Source organism: Zingiber officinale, chromosome 9B (genome assembly GCF_018446385.1).
Source record: "Zingiber officinale cultivar Zhangliang chromosome 9B, Zo_v1.1, whole genome shotgun sequence".
Taxonomy (NCBI): Eukaryota; Viridiplantae; Streptophyta; class Magnoliopsida; order Zingiberales; family Zingiberaceae; genus Zingiber; species Zingiber officinale.
The window spans coordinates 118863530-118886270 of NC_056003.1; the positions used below are offsets into that span (position 1 = coordinate 118863530).

The following is a 22741-nucleotide window of genomic DNA, read 5'->3' on the forward strand; positions in this document are numbered from 1 at the left end:
AACCAATCATACAATAGAATGCTAAAAAAGTTATCGTAACGCACATACCTTGGAAACTTGATGAAGCACATCATGTCCGTTTGATGTTCCTCCAAATGGTTGGATCAAATTTTTGAAGAGCACCATCATAAGTGGTAGAGAAACTCCATTCCCTATGACACCAAGCGAATCCAACAACATCAAGACGTAATTTGTGGACTCCATGAAGGAGAACAATTTGTAGAAGGGCATATATAGTGAGCATGCTATGATTTTGTTGCTTGTCCTTCCGACTATCTCGCTTGTTTTGTTGCTCCGTATTAAATCTCTGTTACAATTATATCTACTAAAGTTGACAAAATATGGTATAACAATCTCAACGAAACTCAAAATAAAATAAGAATTGTCTAAAAAAGAACCTCCACAAGATAAATCAGGCCCAACGTGGGTCTGAAATGAAACCATATCAGGCCCAACGTGAACCTGATATGCACGATATTAGGTCTATAGTTCATATCAGGCCCACGTTGGATTGTTGTAGTTGATTCTTTCAAAAATATTTTAATATATCCAGAGTAATCAAAATATGAAATGGACAATACCGTTGGACTCCCTGTATCCTCAAAACTTTACAGGACTTAAAATGAGTGCAATCTGAGACTCCTATGTCCATTAGTAGCTTTTGATTGATTGGACTCGTTTCAGGTTTTGTGGATTTTTGAGACTATAGGGAGTCTAACGGTGACGTTCATTGCATATTTCGACTTCTCCGAAAATGTTAAAATGTTATAAAAAGAAATACGCTAAATCCTAATCCTGTGAGCCTAATATGATTTCATATCAGGTCCAACGTGAACATGATATGTTAGGCCTGATATAAAATCATATCAATTTCATATTATGCTCGCACGTGAATTTATATGGAATCATATTAGACACATATTATATTTGCATGTATGCATGCATCCTAAAGAGAGTGGGAAGAGAAGAGAAGAGAAGAGAAGAGAAGGAAGAGAAAAAAATTACATGAATAAGATAAAGAAAAGAAAAGTGACAAATAATTAATAGGTAGAATGAAAAAATAGAAAATTATATATATTATTTGATAAACATTCAAATATAATGTGCACTTTGGTCCATTTATAAATCTGAATGCGCCCTCCAATAAATTGCTGAAAGGGATTTGAATCACGATCGAACCCAAACCTACAAGGCTTCAACGAGTCAATGGAGGGTCCACGATGCGGGACACGCCGTGCTGTTCAAGGGGGCTATCCATCTTCCGATCTTCGTAGTTTTTGATCCAGACCGTCCATATCTTCTTCGCTTTTTTTCCTTTGCTATAAATAGATGTTTCGGCCATTTTAATCCTCCTGTTTTTAGTCAAGGGTTCCTCCAGCTCCTCTTCTTCGCCAAGAACAAAGAGGGAAACCAGATCTGCGCCTCCCTCCGCTTCTCCTCCGATCGAAAGGTCTGTTCCGTCCGTCTCTTTTCTATTGTGTTTCGTTTTCTAGCGTTGTTAGGATTTCTCGGTTCCTTGATAGACCTAGGAACTGCCACCGGCTTAATTTGTGTCGATGTTTTTTGGCGTTTGTTGATCTTCATCTCGTTTTTTTGTTGATTTTTGACTTTTTCTGGGTTTGATGATCGAGTTAGATTTTCGATGGAGCTGTGCACTGATTCTGCAAAAGATGAGCCTGAGGCATCAGCGGTGGCGTCAGAGGATGGGAATCCGAGGCTGGGTCTGGAGGACGCCGATGGTGAAACTTTGGAGGCTAAGGATGGATCGGAAGATGTGATGGACGACGAGGTCTTTGAGGAGGCGATGGAGCCTCCAACTCCGATGTCGCTGCAAGCTTTTTCTGATTCACGTGATGATCTGGAAACTATCTTGGGGAATGACGCAGTTGGTAAGCTGCAAAACCCTGTTGAATTAGCTGATGTGCAGGTGGGTGATCAAAATGTTGAAGAAGGAAACAAAGAAGAGGAAATTGTTGGTTCTCAGGGATTCAATTTCCCAAACCAGTCCAGGCTGCATCATCAGATGTCTGATGGACATGAAAATGTTGATCCTGAGAGATCATCAGATGAGTCAACAGATCCTTCCTTAGCCTCTAATCAGAGTTCAAAAGAACAAAAATCTGTCGGAGAGCAAAATTTTGATGAGATTGTAGATGCTAAAATTGATGATATGAGAGCTGAGGCTGTAGCTGCTAAGATTGATGAAACTGTAGCTGCTAAAGTTGATGTTCAGCATATTGACAAGGATACAATTGAGTTAGTAGCAGTTGAACCTAACAAAGGGGATGCAGCTTGTGATAAATCATGCCATCTTTCTGGAGAAGGCGATGTTGAACAAAAGCCAATGCACATTGAAACTGATTCTCTGGTTTCATGTAGCGAAGTTGTAAATGAAACAGACAAAGTTGCAAAGAGATCATCAGATGAGTCAACAGATCCTTCCTTATCCACTAATCAGAGTTCAAAAGAACAAAAATCTGTTGGAGAACAAAAGTTTGATGAGATTGTAGATGCTAAATTTGATGATACAAGAACTGAGGCTGTAGATACTAAGATTGATGAAACTGTAGCTGCTAAAGTTGATGCTCAGCATATTGACAAGGATACAGATGAATTAGTAGCAGTTGAACCTAACAAAGGGGATGCTGCTTGTGATAAATCATGCCATCTTTCTGGAGAAGGGGATGTTGAACAAAAGCCAATGCACATTGAAACCGATTCTCTGGTTTCATGTAGCGAAGTTGGAAATGAAATAGACAAAGTTGCAAAGAGATCATCAGATGAGTCAACAGATCCTTCCCTATCCTCTAATCAGAGTTCAAAAGAACAAAAAATTGTCAGAGAGCAAAAATTTGATGAGATTGTAGATGCTAAAATTGATGGTGATACGAGAGATGAGACTGTAGATGCTACGATTGATGAAACTGTAGCTGCTAAAGTTGATGCTCGACATATTGACAAGGATACAGATGAATTTGTAGCAGTTGAACCTAACAAAGGGGATGCAGCTTGTGATAAATCATTCCATCTTTCTGGGGAAGGGGATGTTGAAGAAAAGCCAATGCACATTGAAACCGATTCTCTGGTTTCATGTAGCGAGGTTGGAAATGAAATAGACAAAGTTGCAAAGAGATCATCAGATGAGTCAACAGATCCTTCCTTATCCTCTAATCAGAGTTCAAAAGAACAAACATCTGTTGGAGAGCAAAAGTTTGATGAGATTGTAGGTGCTAAAATTGATGCTCAGCATATTGACAAGGATACAGATGAATCAGTGGCAGTTGAACCTAACAAAGGGGATGCATCTTGTGATAAATCATGCCATCTTTCTGGAGAAAGGGATGCTGAAAAAGAGCCAATGCACATTGAAACTGATTCTCTGGTTTCATGTAGCGAGGTTGGAAATGAAATAGACAAAGTTGCAAAGAGATCATCTGATATTGAGGATGGTGAGAAAATGTTCATGCAGATTAGATCCAGTCCTATGGCCTCACATCATGTGGATGGAGAAGTAGAAGTTGCAAATGGATCTGAATTCAATATTGGGACTGCTAGCAAAGAACTTCAAAGCGACAGATGTGAGGTTGAAGAATTTGAGAGAGTTGAATCTGTTATGCCAGATGATAATGGAGAGCTAGCTTGTGATACTAATTCAAACAAATTGACTCCTTTGGTGGATATGAAAGATGATTTGGTCAAGTCTGTGGTCATCACTGAAGGGCTGGAAAAACTTCAGCAGCTGACAGCAAATGATGCCGAACTTGACACTAGTTTTGTAACTAATGGGCACAGTACTGCGAAAAATGAGGATGCTGGTGGTGCAACTAATGTTTCTGTTTCTAGGATCAATGAAGATGCACCTCGTGCTCATGTTGCTAATGCAGCTAATGGTTATTCTAAAAAAGCTACGGGTGATATGCATGGTTCCAACGATAAACCTAAGGAGCAATATGTTGGAAACCTAAACTCTGGATCAAGTGAAAATACCCAACGTTCTACTCCATCAACCTTACTTTCTCCAAAACCTGAAAACTCAAGAGGCTCTAGTTTGACAGCTCCAGCTGGCCTTGGTTCCTCTGCTTCTTTACCAGAGCCTTCTCTCCGTCCCCTTCAGCAATCCAGGGGCTCTACCACTCTCACTAATTCTCAACCATCTATTGTACCATCTGAGGAGGAGGAGGAGAATGATGAGACACGCAAGAAGCTCCAAATGATTCGGGTCAAGTTTCTTCGATTGGCCCATAGACTTGGACAAACACCCCATAATGCTGTTGTTGCTCAGGTTCTGTACAGGCTAGGTCTGGCTGAGCAGCTCAAGAGAAACACAAAACGACCAGGTGTTTTTAGCTTTGACCAAGCTAGTGTTGTGGCAGGGCAACTTGAGGCTGCTGGACAAGAGACACTGGACTTCTCCTGCACAATAATGGTTATTGGAAAATCAGGGGTCGGTAAGACTGCTACCATTAATTCAATATTTGATGAGGTTAAGTTGCCAACAGATGCGTTCCTGTTAGGGACAAAGAAGGTTCAAGAAGTAGTGGGCATGGTTCAGGGGATCAAGGTTAGGGTTATAGATACACCTGGGCTTTTCTTATCTTCTTTGGATCAACATCGCAATGAAAAAATTCTCCATTCCGTCAAGAAGTTTATCAAAAAGTCGCCTCCTGACATTGTTCTTTACTTTGATCGGTTGGACATGCAAAGTAGGGATTTTGGAGATGCTCCACTACTGCAGACCATCACAAACATATTCGGAGCATCCATTTGGTTCAATGCAATTGTTGTGCTAACACATGCTGCTTCTGCTCCTCCAGATGGCCCAAATGGTAGCCCTTTGAGTTATGATATGTTTGTGACTCAGAGGACTCATGTGGTTCAACAAGCAATTCGCCAGGCTGCTGGGGATGTTCGGCTCATGAATCCTGTTTCTCTGGTTGAGAACCACTCGGCCTGTAGGATGAATAGGGCCGGTCAGAGAGTGCTACCAAATGGCCAAGTTTGGAAACCACAGCTGTTGTTGCTTTCATTTGCTTCAAAAATTTTGGCAGAAGCCAACTCTCTCCTAAATTTACAGGATGGTCCTCCTGGTAAGCCATTTGGATCTCGTCGCAGAGCTCCTCCTTTACCCTTTCTCTTGTCTTCCCTTCTACAGTCAAGACCTCAACTTAAATTGCCAGAAGATCAATTTGATGAGGATGACAACTTAGATGATGACTTGGCCGAGTCATCCCGTTCTGATGAGGGATCAGATTATGATGAGTTACCGCCTTTCAAGCCTCTCAGTAAATCTCAAATATCCAAGCTTAGTAAAGCTCAGAAGAAGGCATACTTTGAGGAGCTAGATTACCGGGAAAAGCTCTTTTATAAGAAACAACTCAAGGAGGAGAGAAAGCAAAGGAAACTTGCAACTAAATTGGCAGATATGGCTAAGGATTTGCCTTTGGAGAATAATTTGGGGGAGGTTGAGGAAGAATCCAATGGTTCTGCAACTGTGCCAGTACCTTTGCCAGACTATGTTCTTCCTCATTCCTTTGACTGTGACAATCCTTCTCACCGATATAGGTTTCTGGATTCTTCCAACCAATGGCTTATCAGGCCTGTGCTAGATTCTCAGGGTTGGGATCATGATGTTGGTTATGAAGGTTTGAATGTTGAAAGAGTATTTGTTGTCAAAGACAAGATCCCACTATCTGTTTCTGGTCAGCTGACAAAGGATAAGAAGGAATGCACTTTTCAAATGGAGCTGGGTAGCTCACTAAAGCATAGTGAATCAAAAGCAACTTCTTTAGGTTTGGAAATGCAGACTGTTGGGAAGGACATCGCCTACACATTACGCGGTGAAACAAGGTTTAGAAATTTTAGGCGAAACAATACAACTGCAGGAGCTTCAGTTTCTGTTCTTGGGGACTCAACGTCTGCTGGCATAAAGCTGGAAGATAAGCTTATACTTAGCAGAAGATTTAGATTACTCATGAGTGGAGGAGCAATGACCGGCAAGGGTGATGTGGCCTATGGAGGCCGTCTTGAAGCTGTCTTACGAGACAAAGATTATCCTATAGGGCAGGCACTGTCCACTATTGCATTATCTTTCGTGGAGTGGCATGATGACCTCTCGCTCGGCTGCAATATTCAGTCTCAGATCCCTTTTGGCAGAGGAACTAATATCACCGGTCATGCAAACTTGAATAACAGAGGAACTGGCCAATTTGGTATTCGCTTGAATAGTTCGGAACATCTTCAAATAGTTCTGCTTGCCATGGTCCCTATACTAAGAAATCTTCACAGAACATTCTTTGGTTCCTCTCACTCCATGTGAGCTGCTCTCTGCTGTGGTTGAAGGGCAAGCAACATGATAAGCTTCTTTAATATGTGAACCGTGTTCTACAACAAGTAAGTTTAGTTTCCGAGTATTAACCTTCTCTTTCGCTGTGAAGTTTGCTTTATTACTGAAATAGAAGAATAACCTGCTAGCTGACCTAGCAGTTTCCTTGTATTAGATTGCATCAACGAGCCACTTGAGGTTCAATGATGGGTATATGAACTGAAGTTTTTGTCTAATGATCGCGTTAAATAGAGGGCTGTACTCCATTGACCATCATGAACTGCGACATGCCTCAAATTAGATTTGTACTTTGGAAATGTTATGTTCTTAAAATCAATATGGATGACTTGATGGTCAATATGGATGACTTGATGGCCAATTATTCCACTATCTTGAGTATTAGTTCCTGATAATTTTGTAAATTTTATGATGCTTACACTGCTTTGTTTGATGACAATGCTTTAGGGTTAATTTGTCAGGTATGATCCATATACTCAGACCCAAGTAGTTTTCTACGTTGAGTGGTTTATTGTCGTTTTGAATATCTGTCGTCCTAGGTTTATATCTTTTATGGCTTGTTAACATAGACAATAGATGGTAGAGGTTACTTGAGGGGATGAGAAATGCTCAACTGAGCAGGGATCCTCTGATCCGCATTTAGTGGATCAGGGCCCCGGTCCACTACAATGATAGGTGGAATTCAATGGACCCCATCTGCTAAACAGGTGGGAACCATTAAATCCACCTATCACTACCCCTAGTCCAAGAGTGGACCAGGGCAGACGGGACCAGAGGATCCCGCCTGTGCTCAACCATATTTGTGTAGAGAATAATAAACACAAATTTATGGAAGGGGATTAAATGCCTGATTTAGTTTATTTTAGATTGATTTTAATCAAATTTGCATTTGATACTAACATCTTGGAGATGTATTTCCTAATATAATATTTTATATTCTGAATTATATTCAAAATAACTTAATAAATGGAATGGTTGATTTGGAGGATGTGTCTGGAATGCTTAATGCAAGAATGCAAACCTGGTGAGAGTAACATGAACAACTGCATGCATATTCGAGAGTGAATGATTTGTGTTTCCTAGGTTCATAAACTGAGGACCGCTTGAGGGAAAGAGGATGAGGGCATTGTGCAACTACTGCAAGCTCGCCAGAAGGTTGTCGTGCGACCCCTGTAAGAAAAGTCACTTGGTGCAGCCACTGCTAGCTTGCGAGCAGGCTGCCCATGTGATTGTTGTGAACTTATGTGTGGCCGCCATGAGCTCATGAGAAGGCCATGAGGCCTAGCTGCAAGCTAGTAGGAGACCATGAGCTTGTGAAGAAGTTGCAAGCTCATGGCCAGGTCACGATTGTGAGCTTGCGGCTAGGCTGTGCTCATGAGCTCACCATTGAGCTTGTGGTAGGTAGCGATAGATGATGCAAATTGACTTAGAGCATGCTTAGGGAGGAAAAGAAATGTTGTTTTAGCTCATTTTTAGGTGGATTAAATATTGATATGCTAATGGATTATGAATCCATTCTTATGTCAAGTTAACGAAAAAAAACAATGGATGCAATTGTGCCTTAAGTGGTCGAATTTGATCTTGGGTTTGATGTTTGTGTGAATGGTTTAAGTAAGGTCTTATATTTGTATTTGATATATGATTTAAAGTTGTGCATGAACATTGAACCCATATGGAGCTCGCGTAATTTGTGACTTGAAGAGGTTGAGTATGTATGATGAATTGACTCGGCTAAAGCAATGCACTTGATGACTTGGAGGTCCATGGAGTTCAAAAAAGGTTGCACGGCACATTGAGACATGATTCAATGCGGTTAAGTTGGTTGGCTTAGTGGTTCAAGGTCCGGTGATTCAAAAAGGATGGTATAAGACATCTGAAAGGACGGTAGGATTATATTCGGAGAACTTGAGGATCATACATGAAGCGAGCTATGACCTCGGTGACAAGATCCACTTGTGGAAGTTTTGTGTGAGATGTGAGAGTTGAGTGACATGAATCTTTGGAAGATAGTAATCTCAGTAGAGCCCAGTTGACTCGTGAGCTTTGCTGAGTCGACTAAGCTTACAAATTGAAATGATAAAAAAAAAAACATAATATGATGACATAATAATAGAAAAAATTAATCAAAGAGATTGAAGATTATAAAAAGTAATGTCAACAAGAATATATATATATATATATATATATATATATATATATATATATATATATATATATTCTTGTTGACATTTCTTTTTATAATCTTCAATCTCCTTGATTTTTTTTTCTATTATTATAACATGATCAATCGATTATGTTTTTTTTTAGATCATTAATAGAGGTTAAAATTCAACAAGGTTCGCAGAACCTGATAGTTGGTGCGAAATCTAGATAGGTCCGTGAGACTTGATATCTGACGGGAAGTTCGATTGGATCCGCGAGACCTAACAACTGGCTGAAGTCCAATTGAGTTTGCAAACCTGACAACTGGCGGGAAGACCTGGTGGGCCAAAGACAAGTCAAGCAACTGCAGTTGGTAAGTAAGAGATAAGCAATTGGAGGAGAGATCCAGTAAGGACGTATTCCCAATTGAGAGAATTGTAGACATCGAACCAGTTTAGGTCCATTTGGAAAATTTAAGCGGAGACCTTGACTAGATCTTGGTCTCGATGAGACAAAAATCTAATTACTACTCATATCTTATTATGTTGTGCTAATTCTATTTTGCAGGATAAATATATTTTTATTTGTTTGGACTAAATCTTTTAGAAACGAGAAGTGTGAAAAAGGGAAGTGCGGGCGCTCGGAAGGGATCCAAGTGCCTGGACTTTGAGCGCCTGGACTCCGGGCACCTGGAGCTGGTCTGGACGCCTAGACCAGCTCGCCTGGGCGGGTACCTAGACAGGCACTCGGGCAGTCTAGGCATCCGAAATTGGTCCAGACGTTCGAACCATAAAAGTTATCGAGGAACTGAGTTGGAGTGCGTCGACTGGCTGAGCCTACGTCAACGGTCTAAGCGCCTGGAGGTGGATAAAACTTCACGGATGAAGTTTCGATGAGAGGTCACCACGTCAACATAGTATAGGCGCTCGAATGGGTTCCAAGCGCTCGGAATGAACCTATATAAGGGTCTTAACCAGTAGCTTGCTACCATTTTCATACTCGCGCTATTTCGAAAAGGTCTCTGGGATATCTAAAAGCTGCATCGATAATCTATGCTCAAGTTTTCAAAGTTGTATTATCGGTATAATTTAATCCATGTAGTTGTACTTAAATTCTATAATTGCTTTGTGATTATAGTGATTGTTCAACGAAAGTACTTAGCGAGTACGTGTCTTGGAGTAGGAGTCGTTCAAGACTCCGGATCAAGTAAAATCAATTGTGTTAGCGTTTGTTTTTCGTACATATTCTTTTTCGCTGCATACTCTTGATTTCTAAAAAAGTGAAAAATGCTATTCACCCCCCTTTAGCGTATTTACAGTCCTATAAATGGTATCAGAGCGAGGTCTTTCTAAAAAAAAATTATATATCGTTTTTATTAGAAATTTATGCCTTTTATTTTTTTCTCTTCAATTTGTTTCATTGAAAAATTTTCATTTGTTTTCTATTTTTATTTTCTCATCATTAGTCAAAATTGATGAAATATCTCATTTGATAAAATTTATCATAAAATTTTATTATTATTTTATTTTTATTTTTCTCAAAATTCATGTAATAATACTTGAGTAATTTTTTTTATCTTCCGCACTACTTGCCTTAAGACATAATCTTGAAATCTTTGTGAGTTTTTTTTAGTGGTAAAAAATGGTGTACAAAGAATTGCACCGGTGAAATGTCAACGAATCACTTTTATATGAGATGTACAAGAGGTACGAATTCAATTTGTGGAGGATACAGATGGAAAGCTTCATCAGTATGATCGACTTCGATGGTGGCATGACATTGAGACGATGAACCCAAAATACAAAAGTCAACAGAAAAGTAATAAATTCAATTATAAAATTATTACCTAATGAAATCACATGTAAAATTGGAGAACGCCGATATGCTTATGAGTTTTGGACTCGTCTAACTAAGTTTCATGAGGAGCTGATGGAGTCAGAGGATAAAGTTAAAACTGAATCCAAACTCGAGTCCAACTCAATGAAGAAGTCTACTGAATTAGAAATTGTACTTGAGGGAAGTCTAATTTACTAAAGTATCCATATCAATAATGATTTATATAATATGTATGATAAATTAGATATTCGTTTTTTTTATAGTAAATTAGATAAGATTTTCTCTAACAAATTATATTTAAAAATTTTAAATGAAACAAAAAAATTATTAATAATTCAAAGAATAAAACTGTTAATTCTGTAAAATTAATTATTTTATAAATCTGTAAAATTTTAGATCTAATTAATTAAAAAAATATAAATTTAAATAAAATAATTAATAATAATTTAATCAATTCAAATCATACGATAAATTTAAAATCTAAAAATGGCTAAATGTACTTAAGATTAATATATTTCTTGATAAAAAATTTTATAATATAGATTTGAAAATTTCTATCTAAAATAATATTTTAAATATTAAAGATAAGATTTTAAATAAAGATAATTTAATTATTTTCAAATTAAAAATTAATAAAAATTTAAATATTAAGAATAAATCTGTAGAACTAATTTGGTAAAATAAAAAATAAATCATAATAATTCAAAATCAACAAATAATAAAAGTCAAATATTAAAAAAAACTTTTAAAAAATAATTTAAAATTAAAAATTAATAAAAATTTAAATATTAAATATAATTGGTTAAATAAAGATAATTTAAATAATTTAATAAAATTAAAATAAAAAAATTAAATTTTAAAGATAATTTAATCAACTTAATTAATTTAAAATTAAAAATGTAAATTGAACTTAAATTATAAATAATTAAATCTTGACTAAAACTTAATTAATCTTAATTAAAATATAACCCAAGTTTAATAATTTAAGGGAGACATCAACTTAATTGACACATCTAAAATAATAATTTAGCCGATTGGATAATTAAGAACTAATTTAATTAGGAATAAAAGTTTAATTTGACAAACAATATTGCAGAAGTTTTGAATGATAGTGGACTAGCGAAATTCTATTTATGCATGTCTAAGAAGATATGACTTCGACCTGGTGTATTTAGGTGGAACTAACTGAAGTTACCCTTTACTAATCCTAGCTGGTTATACCAAATTTTTATACTAAGTTTAGTGGGGAGGACTATTTAGAAAATTTCGAAGGCGTGGTCACTCTAATGATATCTAGATGACTCACTACAACTTAAAAGTTTATTCAAAAAATGTCCATTTGTTGAACCCAAAATTAAACTTAAATATAACATAAGTTAAATCAAACCTTAAAATTCAACTTATCCCATAAAATTATAAAATATCTTTGTATGAAAATTGAGACGAGTGATATGAATAAAAGATTAAATTTAAAATTAAATTAAAGTTAAAATAACGGATTATTAAAAATTATTTTAAAAAGTAATTTAAAAATTATTTTAATTTTTTTTAAAATTATTTAAAAATATTTTAAAAATTATTTAATTTTTTAAAAAGTTATTTTAAAAATTTATTTTGAAAATTCTTTTAAAAATTATAATAATTTTTTCAAAAAAATTCTTTGAAAAAAATCTTTCAAAAATTCTATTAAAATTATTAAAAAAATTCTATTAAAATTATTTTATAAATTCTTTATCCTTTTAAAAATTCTTTTTAAAATCTTTTAAAAATTATTTAAAAATCATTTTAAAAAATAATCTTATTTTTTTTTAAAAAAATTCTTTTAAAATATTAATTAAACACTTAAGTAAAACATAAAAAATTTAATTAAAACTTATTCTAAAATATAAATCAAATCTAACTTAAAAGAAAAAAAAAATCTAAAATACAAAATAAACTTATATTAATTAAATGAAATTAAACTTAAATATTTTTAAATAAATAAAGTTAATTAATTTAATTAATAATTTAACTTAAACTAAATCTAATTAAAACTTAAAGATGAAGTAAATTAAACTAATACTTTTATTAATCAATTAATCTAATAAGTGAATTACGAGTTAATCAATTGATAAATCGTTTCATTAATCTTAATTTTAACCTAATTAATTACATCCAAAATTATTTTTTTATTTATGATTAATTTAAATAATTTTATTTTAATAAATTAAATTTAAATAAATAATTATAATAAGTATGTAGAAATATTTATGTAAATAATATATTTACTAAACATAGGTGTTACTAATATTAAATTTCCTAAGAGCATCCACATTAGTTTCTATATTACTATATTTAAAATTTAGGGTAAATGATCTACTTTATTAAATTTAGATAATCATTTTTCACTACACACTACATCAAATATCCTAAAATTTCTATCATCCTTAATTTTTTTATTATTTTCTTCTCTTTCTTCTGTTTTTTATTATTATATTTATGGAATGGGTGGAAGAAGAGAGATTGAGTTGAAGGAGAGAGATTAAAAAGAAATATTATTTTATTTTTAGGGTAGATGTTTCATTTCCTAAATTTAGAGAATTATTATTTATCAAATATAAATTTAGGGAATGCATAGGGTAACTAATACAGAGGATTTTTAGTTAACCTATCCAAAATTTAGAGTAAAATCTTTGAATAAGATAACTGATGTGAATGCTCTAAATATTTAGATTGAACTTCCTATTGTTAAGTTAAGGGGGAGAAAGGGTCTTGAAAATATGTTATAAAATTTAACTTAATCAAACCCTAATACGAATTAAGGGGAGTATTAACTTAAGAGAAAGAAAGGAGACAACTACTTTGAAATATATTTTCATTTTATTCTGAAATATATGTTAAAAATATTTTCAAACTTAATTTACTAAATTTCTTTGAAATATTAATTTAAAAATCTCATTTCAAAATTATTTCTTTAAAAAAATTTCTTAAAAAATTATTTCTTTAAAATTATTTTGAAACTTTTTTTAGAAAATTAATTTAAAAATTTTGTTTAGAAAATTTTTCTTAGATTTTTTTACATATATTTTCTTAGAATTTTTTTTTTCAAAAATTTACTTGGAACGCTTTGAAAAAAGTTTATTTATAAATTTTTGAAAATGTTTACCCGGATGATTTTTAAAAATATTTACTTAGAAATTTTACTTTTTTTTTAAAAAATGTACTCAGATAATTTTAAAATATTTTCTTTTAGAAATTTTTAAAAGAGTTTATTTTTTAAATACATTATTCAAATAAAATAAATTTATAAATCTCTCCCTGAGTTTGGTATTATTTATCTTTTGTTTGTTCTTTTTACCTTATTTTTTTTTATGAATGTTAAATGGGAAGGGTATGAGTTAATGTAGAAAAAATAAATAAATTTGATCAAGCACATAAATTTCAAAACTAACTTAGATCATTTGTTTGCATGTTACATATTGTCTTTTAATATGTTTTTTTTTTCTAATTATAACTCAGATTATTATTGCATCAAAAAAAGGGAGATTATTGATATAATTTATACTAATGATCTAACTCAAATTTGAATGAATAATAAATGGATTAAAATTAGAGTGTTTGTGATCTAATTGCTTAACCAAGTGTGTAGGAGTTGACGGATGTAAGGACTTTACATCGAGCTAAAATCCAGCTAAGTCCGCGGGTCTCGATAGTTGGTGTGAAGTCCAAATAGGTCGGCGAGACTCGATCTCTGGCGGGAAGTCCGGTTGGGTCTGCGGGACTTGATAATCGATCGAAATCCAGTTGGATCTAAGAACCTGACAACTAGCGAAAAGACCCGATGAGTCAAAAGTAAGTCAAGCGATTGTAGTTGGTAAGTAAGAGATAGACAACTGGAGGAGAGATCCAGTGAGGACGCGTTCCCGGTTGAGGGAACTGTAGGTGTCAGTTCAGCTTAGGTATATTTGGGAAACCTAAGCTGAGTCCTTGACTAGATCTTGTTCTTGAGAAGATAGGATTTAATTACTACTCTTATCTTGTTATGTTGTGCTAACTTTATTTTGCAGGATAAACACATTTTTATTTGTCTGGACTAACTCTTTTTTACAAGAAGAAAAAATACGAAAAAGAGGAGTCCAGACACTCTGAAGGGATCCGGGCGCCCGGACCAACTAATTATACTCATTTGATGATCTTATGGTTGGTTTATATTATTTTACAAGAATGTAGATTGTAAACATAGGCTTGGAGAGAGGTTTTCTCTTATGTGTGGATGCACAGGAAGAGTGCAAATTCGGGGCCTAAATTTGTATTGAACCATATTAGCTTGTGTGCGAGTATGACCTATGCACGTTGAATACTAGAACAGTCGGGGCAAAATTTATCCAAGTGAATGAACCAACATTTTACCACTCGAATCCAATTTTACTACCTGCTCAAGTGCATAACGAATGCATTAACTAATGTTAATGATATATTCGAAACCTCCCGACATTTTGATCCGGAAAGTAAAGGCAATAAATATCTTTTATTTCGCCATTTATCACAACTAAAGGAAGAGGTGCTCCTATATAAGGAGGCTAACTCTTGAGTAGAAAAGATGAAGAAATCTCCATCAACTTTATTTTCCCCCAAAATTTTCCCTCATTTCTATGCATCTTCTGCTCGATAGAATACCCATGATAATATTCAAGTATTATCTCAGTTTGTCGTGACCATTAGTGCTTGGGGGAGATTCGTGATTTGCCATTGGATCACAGGAAACAAATGACCCACAATGACCTCGAAGCACCATCGGAGGAGGGACGAATATGTTTTAAGGACACTGGGTCATACTCAGGCCTCGACATCGTTTCTTCTCGATTCAGGCAGTTGGGCGATTGATAACGAGTATTTCAACGTATTATTTTGACTCTTATACTTAGAGTTTTTTATATTCTCGTATGTTTATTTTCACATTTATATTATGTTTTACGAGTTGAGATCCATTTAAAACTTTGATGTAATATTTCTTATATTTTCTAGAATTTTATTTAAGAATGCACATCTTATTTATAGGAGAGCGATCTGGACCGTTGATGGAGATCTGGAACGATCTGGGCTCTTTATCCAGATATAGGAGTATCTAGGCCGTCAATCATGATTAAGCCATCTAAGAAAAATGATTAACCAGGATGGGTAACGTCGAGCCTGAGGTGATCGGCCCGGTCCTACGGAAGTTTCCCACCGGCTACCAGGCTAAATCGGGAAGCTCTTGCAGCGGACAGCTCAGAAGCCCAACATCCTTTAGTTGTGTGCCTCATTTGGAGGAAAAATTTCTGCAAATTTGCCATAGCCGGGGCTCGAACCGTGGGTGTCTGGGCGACAACCTGGATGTCCTATCGCTGCACCATAGATGATTAAGCCATCCAAGAGTTTATCCCAGAAGTGGAGATTCATTGTCAATTTGGATCTAAGAAAGATGAGCCCGATCCACTCACAAAAGTCCAATTACAAAAGCTCAATCCTAAAAGCCCACTCTTCAAACCTACTCTTAAAACTCATCTCATCAACCCAATTGCAAGCTCATTTCAATCCATAATTCAATGGTTCTTTTCCTCTTAATGGATTAAGATCTCACTCCACTCAAAATCTAAAACCCATTAAAAAACCTAATCCCCCTTTTCTCTTAGACCTGACCTCAGGCCAGGTTCGGTCCGGACTCGGCTCGGGGCTCGGGCCCGTAACCGGATCAACGGGTAGGTTACCTATTGACTTGGGTCACTGAACCGAACCGGAACTGGCCCGACACAATGCTGTGCCGGTTTCGATTCTAGCCCCCCAAAATCAACATAACGTCGGTTAACCATCGGTTTGGTCTGATGGTTTTTTTAAAGGATCATTGCAATTGACAGTTCCTAGCTATTGGAATCGACGGTTCATAGTCATTGAGGGAGGGTGGGGGTGTTTTTTTAAGTATTTTTTTCAACGATTAAGATCATTTGATCATTTTTTGATCAATGACTATGATTTAGTATCTGTTACTATCCAAACTCTATAAATAGAGAGTTCATCTCATTATTTTTACACACATCTTCTTTACTCTCATTTTTAATTTTGCATTCTCTGCACGTTTTTGACTCCAAGTCTCCATTTCTACGCACTTTCATTTTCAATTTTCAACTACAATGGAAGGAGGTCGTGGAGGTTCATCATCTCGATCTCGAAGGGGAAAGGAAATAGTGAATCCACATGAAGACCCCCATGTCCAATGCACCGATGATGAGTTCGAGCACCTTTTGATTCTGACACTCGAAACATAAGGAAGTACAGATACAATTACTTCTAAGGCTCGGGAAATTCATCCTCTAAAATCTTCTATTTTCACTAAATATTTTGAGAAAATCACTCTTTTGTTAAGATAATTGCATGCAAAATGTAAGCACTGCAATGCTTCTTACAAATTCCAAGCCAACGGTGGCTATGGGTTGTTAAAATGACACGTAGAAATAAAGTACCCAACGGAATATAGACTTGACAATTCTCAAACACAATTATCGAGATTTTTTTAACAAACGATAGTACTAATTTTGATTTATTGTTATATTCTAATAATAAATTAAGAGAATCATTCGCAAAATTTATTTTCGTAGAACATCTTTATTTTAGTTTTGGATCTAAATGCATATTTGAAGATTTTTATAAAAAATCTCTTAATCCATATGCTAAATGTGTTCCTAGAACTACACTTATTTGTACAATTAAAAAATTAATAAAACAAGAAAAAAGAATTTAATTGGTGAATTTAGTAAATTAAATAATAAAGTTTCTTTATGTTCCGATATTTGGAGTGATCATTAGCAAACACATTCGTATATGAGTGTGACTTGCCATTGAATCGATAACTCTTGGAATCTTCAAAAAAGATTGTTAGCTTATAGAATTTTTAGTGAATCGCATACTGCTCATAACATCACATAATTATTATGTTTAATTTTAGAAGAATATATATTAACTCACAATTTTTTTTTCAATATCATTAGATACTACTAGTTCCAATATCGCTTGTATAGAAGAACTAAAATTTATTTGTCAACATGTTATTGGTAGTTTATTTTTTTTATATTCATTGTGCATACTATGTTTTAAATTTATGTGTACAAGATAGATTAAAAATTTTAGAAAATCATATTAAACCAATTAGAACTGCAATTTCTTATTTATGGTCATATCCATCTATAATGAAATAATGAACTAAATTTTATAAAACTAATCGAATGATACCTAAAAAATGTCTACGTGATATGCCAATACGTTGGAATTCAATGTATCAATTATTACAAGATTTATTTTAATATAAAGAATTATTATGTTTATTTTTTTTTGCATAAAATACTAATACTAATATATATTTATTTTCACAACAATGAAATATTTATAGTAATATTTATGAAATTTTAAAAGTATTTAACGATGTAACTGAACAACTTTCTGTTAGTGCATTATCCCCTAGGTCAAGGTTGACCGGGTTGACTAAACTTGAGTTGGCTCAAGCTCGAGTCTTGATGTTTGAGTTTTGATGTTTGACAATATATGAAGATTGCAGATGCAATCGTCCGATTGAGGAGATTGTTGGTACAATTCTCCTCCGGTCAACGTCTGACCAGTTAGATGTGAAGAAGAGTCAAGTAAGTCAAATGGTTGATCGAATACTTGATTGAGAAAGTCCTAACTGGAAGTTAGGCAAGTGGAAGTCCTGGTGAGTGAAGGCAGACATTTGGAAATTTTGGTGAGTGAAGCTAGGTAGGTGAAAGTCTCAGTGAGTGAAGCCGGGCAGTGGAAAAATCCTAGTGAGTGAAGCTAGGTGAAAGTCCTAGTGAGTGAAGATAGACAGATGGAAAGACCTAGTGAATGAAGCTTGACAGGTGAAAGTCCCGATGAGTGAAGTCGAGCAGTGGGAAAATCCTAGTAAGTGAAGCTACGTGAAAGTCCTAGTGAGTGAAGCTAGGCAGATGGAAAGACCTGGTGAGTAAAGCTAGGCACATGGAAATCCAGGTGGGTCAAGGTTGACCAGACACCTGGTGTTGGGAAGTCCAAGTAGGTCAAATGAGTGACTGGATACTTTGCACAAAGAAATACAGATGAGTCAAGGATGACCGGACATCTGGTGGAAGGAAGTCTAAGTGGGTTATGGAGGACCGGACACTTGACACGAGACGAAAAGTCCAAGTGGGTCAAAGGATTGACCGAGCACTTGGTGAAGAAGTCCCAGCAGGTCAAGGTTGACCGGATGCTAGACATGAGGAGTTCCAACAGGTCACAATTGACTGGATGTTGGATTTGAGGACCCTAGACTTGATTTAAGCAAGTCAAAGGGAGGCCAATCGATCAACCAATCGATTGAACAGTGGTTCAATAGATCAGTCATTCGATTGGGAGAGTGCCGCGATAAACAGCAGCTCAATCGATCGGGCGATCGATTGGGAGCTTTTGTAGCAAGCACAAAATGGTGTCCAATCGATCAACCGATCGATTGGGCTCCTCAATCGATTGAGGCCAGTGTTCTCGCGCAGACGCGAGAGCACAGAAGAAGGCTAAATCGATCAGCCGATTGATTCAACTTCCCCAATTGATCTACTGATCGATTGGGATATGACCGTTGTGTAGGATAAAATCATTGGCGAGTGATTTCTTGGGTAGTTTTTGGCCAGCGCTTCCCCCGACTCTATAGTGTTCTTCTCCATTGAGCTCATTGACACATACCAGATCTTGGAGGCTTAGAGAGGAGTGTTGTTGCACTTCCAAGCAAGTCAAGAGGTGTATTCAAGCAAGAAGAAAAGCAAGCTAGGGTTTCTTCATTGTAAATCTTGTAAGATTTGATATTGTATTAGTTTGTATTTCTTTCGTCTTGTATATCTTTGTGTGTGAGCTTATATGAGGTTTCTCTGCCTCCGGTAGTTATCAAGAATGAGTTATTTCATAGTGGATGAGTGAGTGAGGGTCAATCCTTGGATTAGTCACATCTTCTTGAGGTAGATACCAAGTAAATCTCCTGTATTAGCGTTGTGAGAGTTGCTTGAGTATTTTTCGCTGCAACAACATCATCAAAGCAAGCAACCGAAGCGCGATGAGCTATTCACCCTCCTCCTCTAGCTACAAATCGACCTAACACTTTCCAATGTTTATTATCACACTACTTATTTAATTTTTTTTTCTAGTATAATATTAGTTTTAAATAAACATATTAATAATGAATCTTTATCCTCTTGCATATTAGTTATAACAACTAAATGGGAAAAATATTTTATATTATTTCTGAAATTTATTTAATTGTATTTGCTTTGGATCCTATATTTATATTAAAAGTTTTACAAGAAATGTTAACTTTGTATTATGATGTTTTAATTTCAATTAAAGATTCTTCTTCTTCTTCTAATCCAGTTAATATTATATATAATGTTAGAATTTATTTATATGATTTTTAAAATCAATATTATGTAAAATATGGAGTACAACCTAATATTTCTGAAACACAACAAACTATTACTAGTAGTTTAAAATTTATGAAAGCACAACTTTTATTAAAAGAATGGATGAAAGGTCCACGAGGATTCTCAAATTCCACGTAGGAACTTGAGAATTATTTTATGACTTCTTTTGATTTTAGTGAAGCAGATAGTGAAAATTTCGATATCCTAAAAAAGACTCAAAACTTTCTTTTCCTCTCCATAATCGCTAAAGAAATTTTAATTTGTCTAGTGTCAAATGTTGTTGTGGAGCAGACGTTCAGTGTCAGCGGCAACATATTAGATGAACGACGATCAACTTTGTCTCCCAACTCATTGGAATCTCAAATATTACTCGATGATTGGACCAGAATTGAGAAAAGAATCCAAGGAATACAACTTTTTGATGATGAAGTAAAAGAATTTGATACCGAAGGAACCAATACAATGGGAACGGGAAATGAAAGTGAATAACAATATCACTTCCTAATGTAAAAGGGTAAAAATATAAAAGGACTACGTGAGCTTTGATTTCCCTATACCCTAAAGGGATACGTATGCAATTTAAATAAGTGCAAGGTTTTTTTTAAAATAAATTTTAAGTTTTAAGTTTTAAATTTTTTAATATAATAATCTTGAAGCATGGCGAACCGTGAACGGAATCGTGAACTGACGGTTTCGAACCATGAACTGTAACCATCTTAGATGGTTAAGGTTAAGAGTTGACCTATTAGGAACCGTTGAACCGGCGGTTCTGAACCGTCGATTCCAAATCATGGTCAGGTCTATTTTCTCTCATTGATGCCAAAGGGCTAGGAGGCAGGGCTTCGACACCGCTGACCTTCCACCTCCTCAACCTCACGATCGGTAGTCCATCTCCTCACTGTAGGATCGAAAAGAATTTAGATATCTCCACAATAGCATGATATTGTCCACTTTGGGCCTAAACCCTCATGGCTTTGCTCTTGGGCTCTCCCCAAAAGGCCTCATGCCAATGGAGATATCTTTCTCTTATAAACCCATGATCTTTTCCATGTGTTTTCAATATGGGACTATGTTTGCAACCTTGCAACCCCAACAATCCCCCCCTCAAACAAAGGACCATGGACTTCCCACGTTCGATCTTCGACCCACCATGTCTTCCTGCCCCTCGGTCTACCCGACCTACTAGGACTTCCTTACCTAGCCGCAACTATGACTTCCTGCCCCTCGGTCCACCCGACCTACTAGGACTTCCTGCCTGGTGTCTGGTCCTCTTGATCCGAACATAGGAGCCCCCACTTTCTTTGTTCGAGGTCAATATTGTACTCACATGGTTCAATCAGACCATAGCTCTTGTGCACAGTCGGCGGTTAAACCTTCTGGCAGTCCGGGCTCTGATACCAATTGTAGGATCGAAAAGAATTTAGATATCTCCACAATAGCATGATATTGTCCACTTTGGGCCTAGACCCTCATGACTTTGCTATTGGGCTCTCCCCAAAAGGCCTCATACCAATGAAAATATCTTTTTCTCTTATAAACCCATGATCTTTCCCATGTGTTTCCAATATGGGACTATGTTTGCAACATTGCAACCCCAACACTCACAACCACTGACATGCCACCACTCTTCCACACCTTCTTCTCCTCCATCTGCCGCAAGCTTTCCCTCTTCTTTCTCTCCATCACACTGTTAGGACCAAAAGTAGCTAGAGGGGGGGGGGGGGGGGGGGAATAGCTCGTCGCGTTCGCTCGGTGGTCGGCGTTGCTTGTTCCTTCAAAGATGTGCAGCGGAAATACAAAGAAACAATCACACAACGCTAACACGGTTGGTTTACTTGGTATCCACCTCACAAGAGGTGACTAATCCAAGGATCCACACCAACACACACACCCTCCACTAATAAAACTCTCCTTTATGGTAACTACCAAGGGCGGAGAAGCCCTACAAGACTCAATACAAGAAGAGAGGGAAAGGATACAAGAAATACAAGCTTACAAGCTTACAATGAGTATAAACCCTAACCCTAGCTTCTCTTCTTGACTTTGATCCGCCTCTTGACTTGGAGAACTTCCAAGATCCTTCAAGAACTGGCGATCTGAGCTTTGTGAGTGCTGTGGAGGAGCTGGTGAGAGATTTGAAGTGAATCGGTGAAGAGATGCTGAAGGAATCGTGCGCCTGCGGCCTTTATCGACGCCAACGGTCGGATCCCGATCGATTCGAATGTTCCCAATCGATCGGGGAGGCTTTGGATCGATCCACGGATCGATCCAGAGCGCCTCTGTGCTCTGGGAAAAACGCCTGGATCGATCCATGGATCGATCCAGCGCTTATCTCGCGAAGCAGCCGCGTCCCAATCGATCCACTGATCGATTGGGACATCTGGATCGATCCACGGATCGATCCAGAGGCTCTCTGTTCGCTAGGAAAGGCTTGGATCGATCCACTGATCGATCCAGTACTTGGTTTTTGCCCAAAACCAAGTCCCAAGCCTACCAAAACAACACCCGGTCAACCTTGACCTGTTGGTACACCATGCCTAGCATTTGGTTACTCCTTTGACCTGCTAGGACTTCCCACCAAGTGTCTGGTCAATCCCTTTGACCCACCTGGACTTTTATATTCATGCCAAGTATCTGGTCACTTCTTTGACCTACTTGGACTTCCCAACACCAGATGTCCGATCATCCTTGATCTATCTGGATTTTCCCTTGCCTGGCTTCACTCACCAGGACTTTCACCTAGCTTCACTCACTAGGACTTTCCATCTGCCTAGCTTCACTCACTAGGGCTTTCACCTGGCTTCACTCACCAGGACTTTCACCTAGCTTCACTCACTAGGACTTTCCTTCTGCCTGACTTCACTCACCAGGACTTCCATTCTACCTAACATCCCAGTTAGGACTTCCCAGTCAAGTATCCGGTCAACCTTGACCTACTTGACTCTTCTTCAATCAATTTCTTATTGTCAAACAT

General features: G+C 36.4%; 1 protein-coding gene across 1 annotated transcript; it reads left to right on the forward strand.

Annotated features, from left to right (window-relative positions):
- The first annotated feature begins 1354 nt into the window (after nt 1-1354).
- On the forward strand, nt 1355-6709 carry LOC122023804 (translocase of chloroplast 101, chloroplastic-like). Its single transcript, XM_042582167.1, has 2 exons — nt 1355-1450; nt 1636-6709. The coding sequence occupies exon 2, from the start codon at nt 1643-1645 to the stop codon at nt 6314-6316; it is 4674 nt and encodes a 1557-aa protein (XP_042438101.1). The 5' UTR covers nt 1355-1450; nt 1636-1642; the 3' UTR covers nt 6317-6709.
- The last annotated feature ends 16032 nt before the right edge of the window (nt 6710-22741 follow it).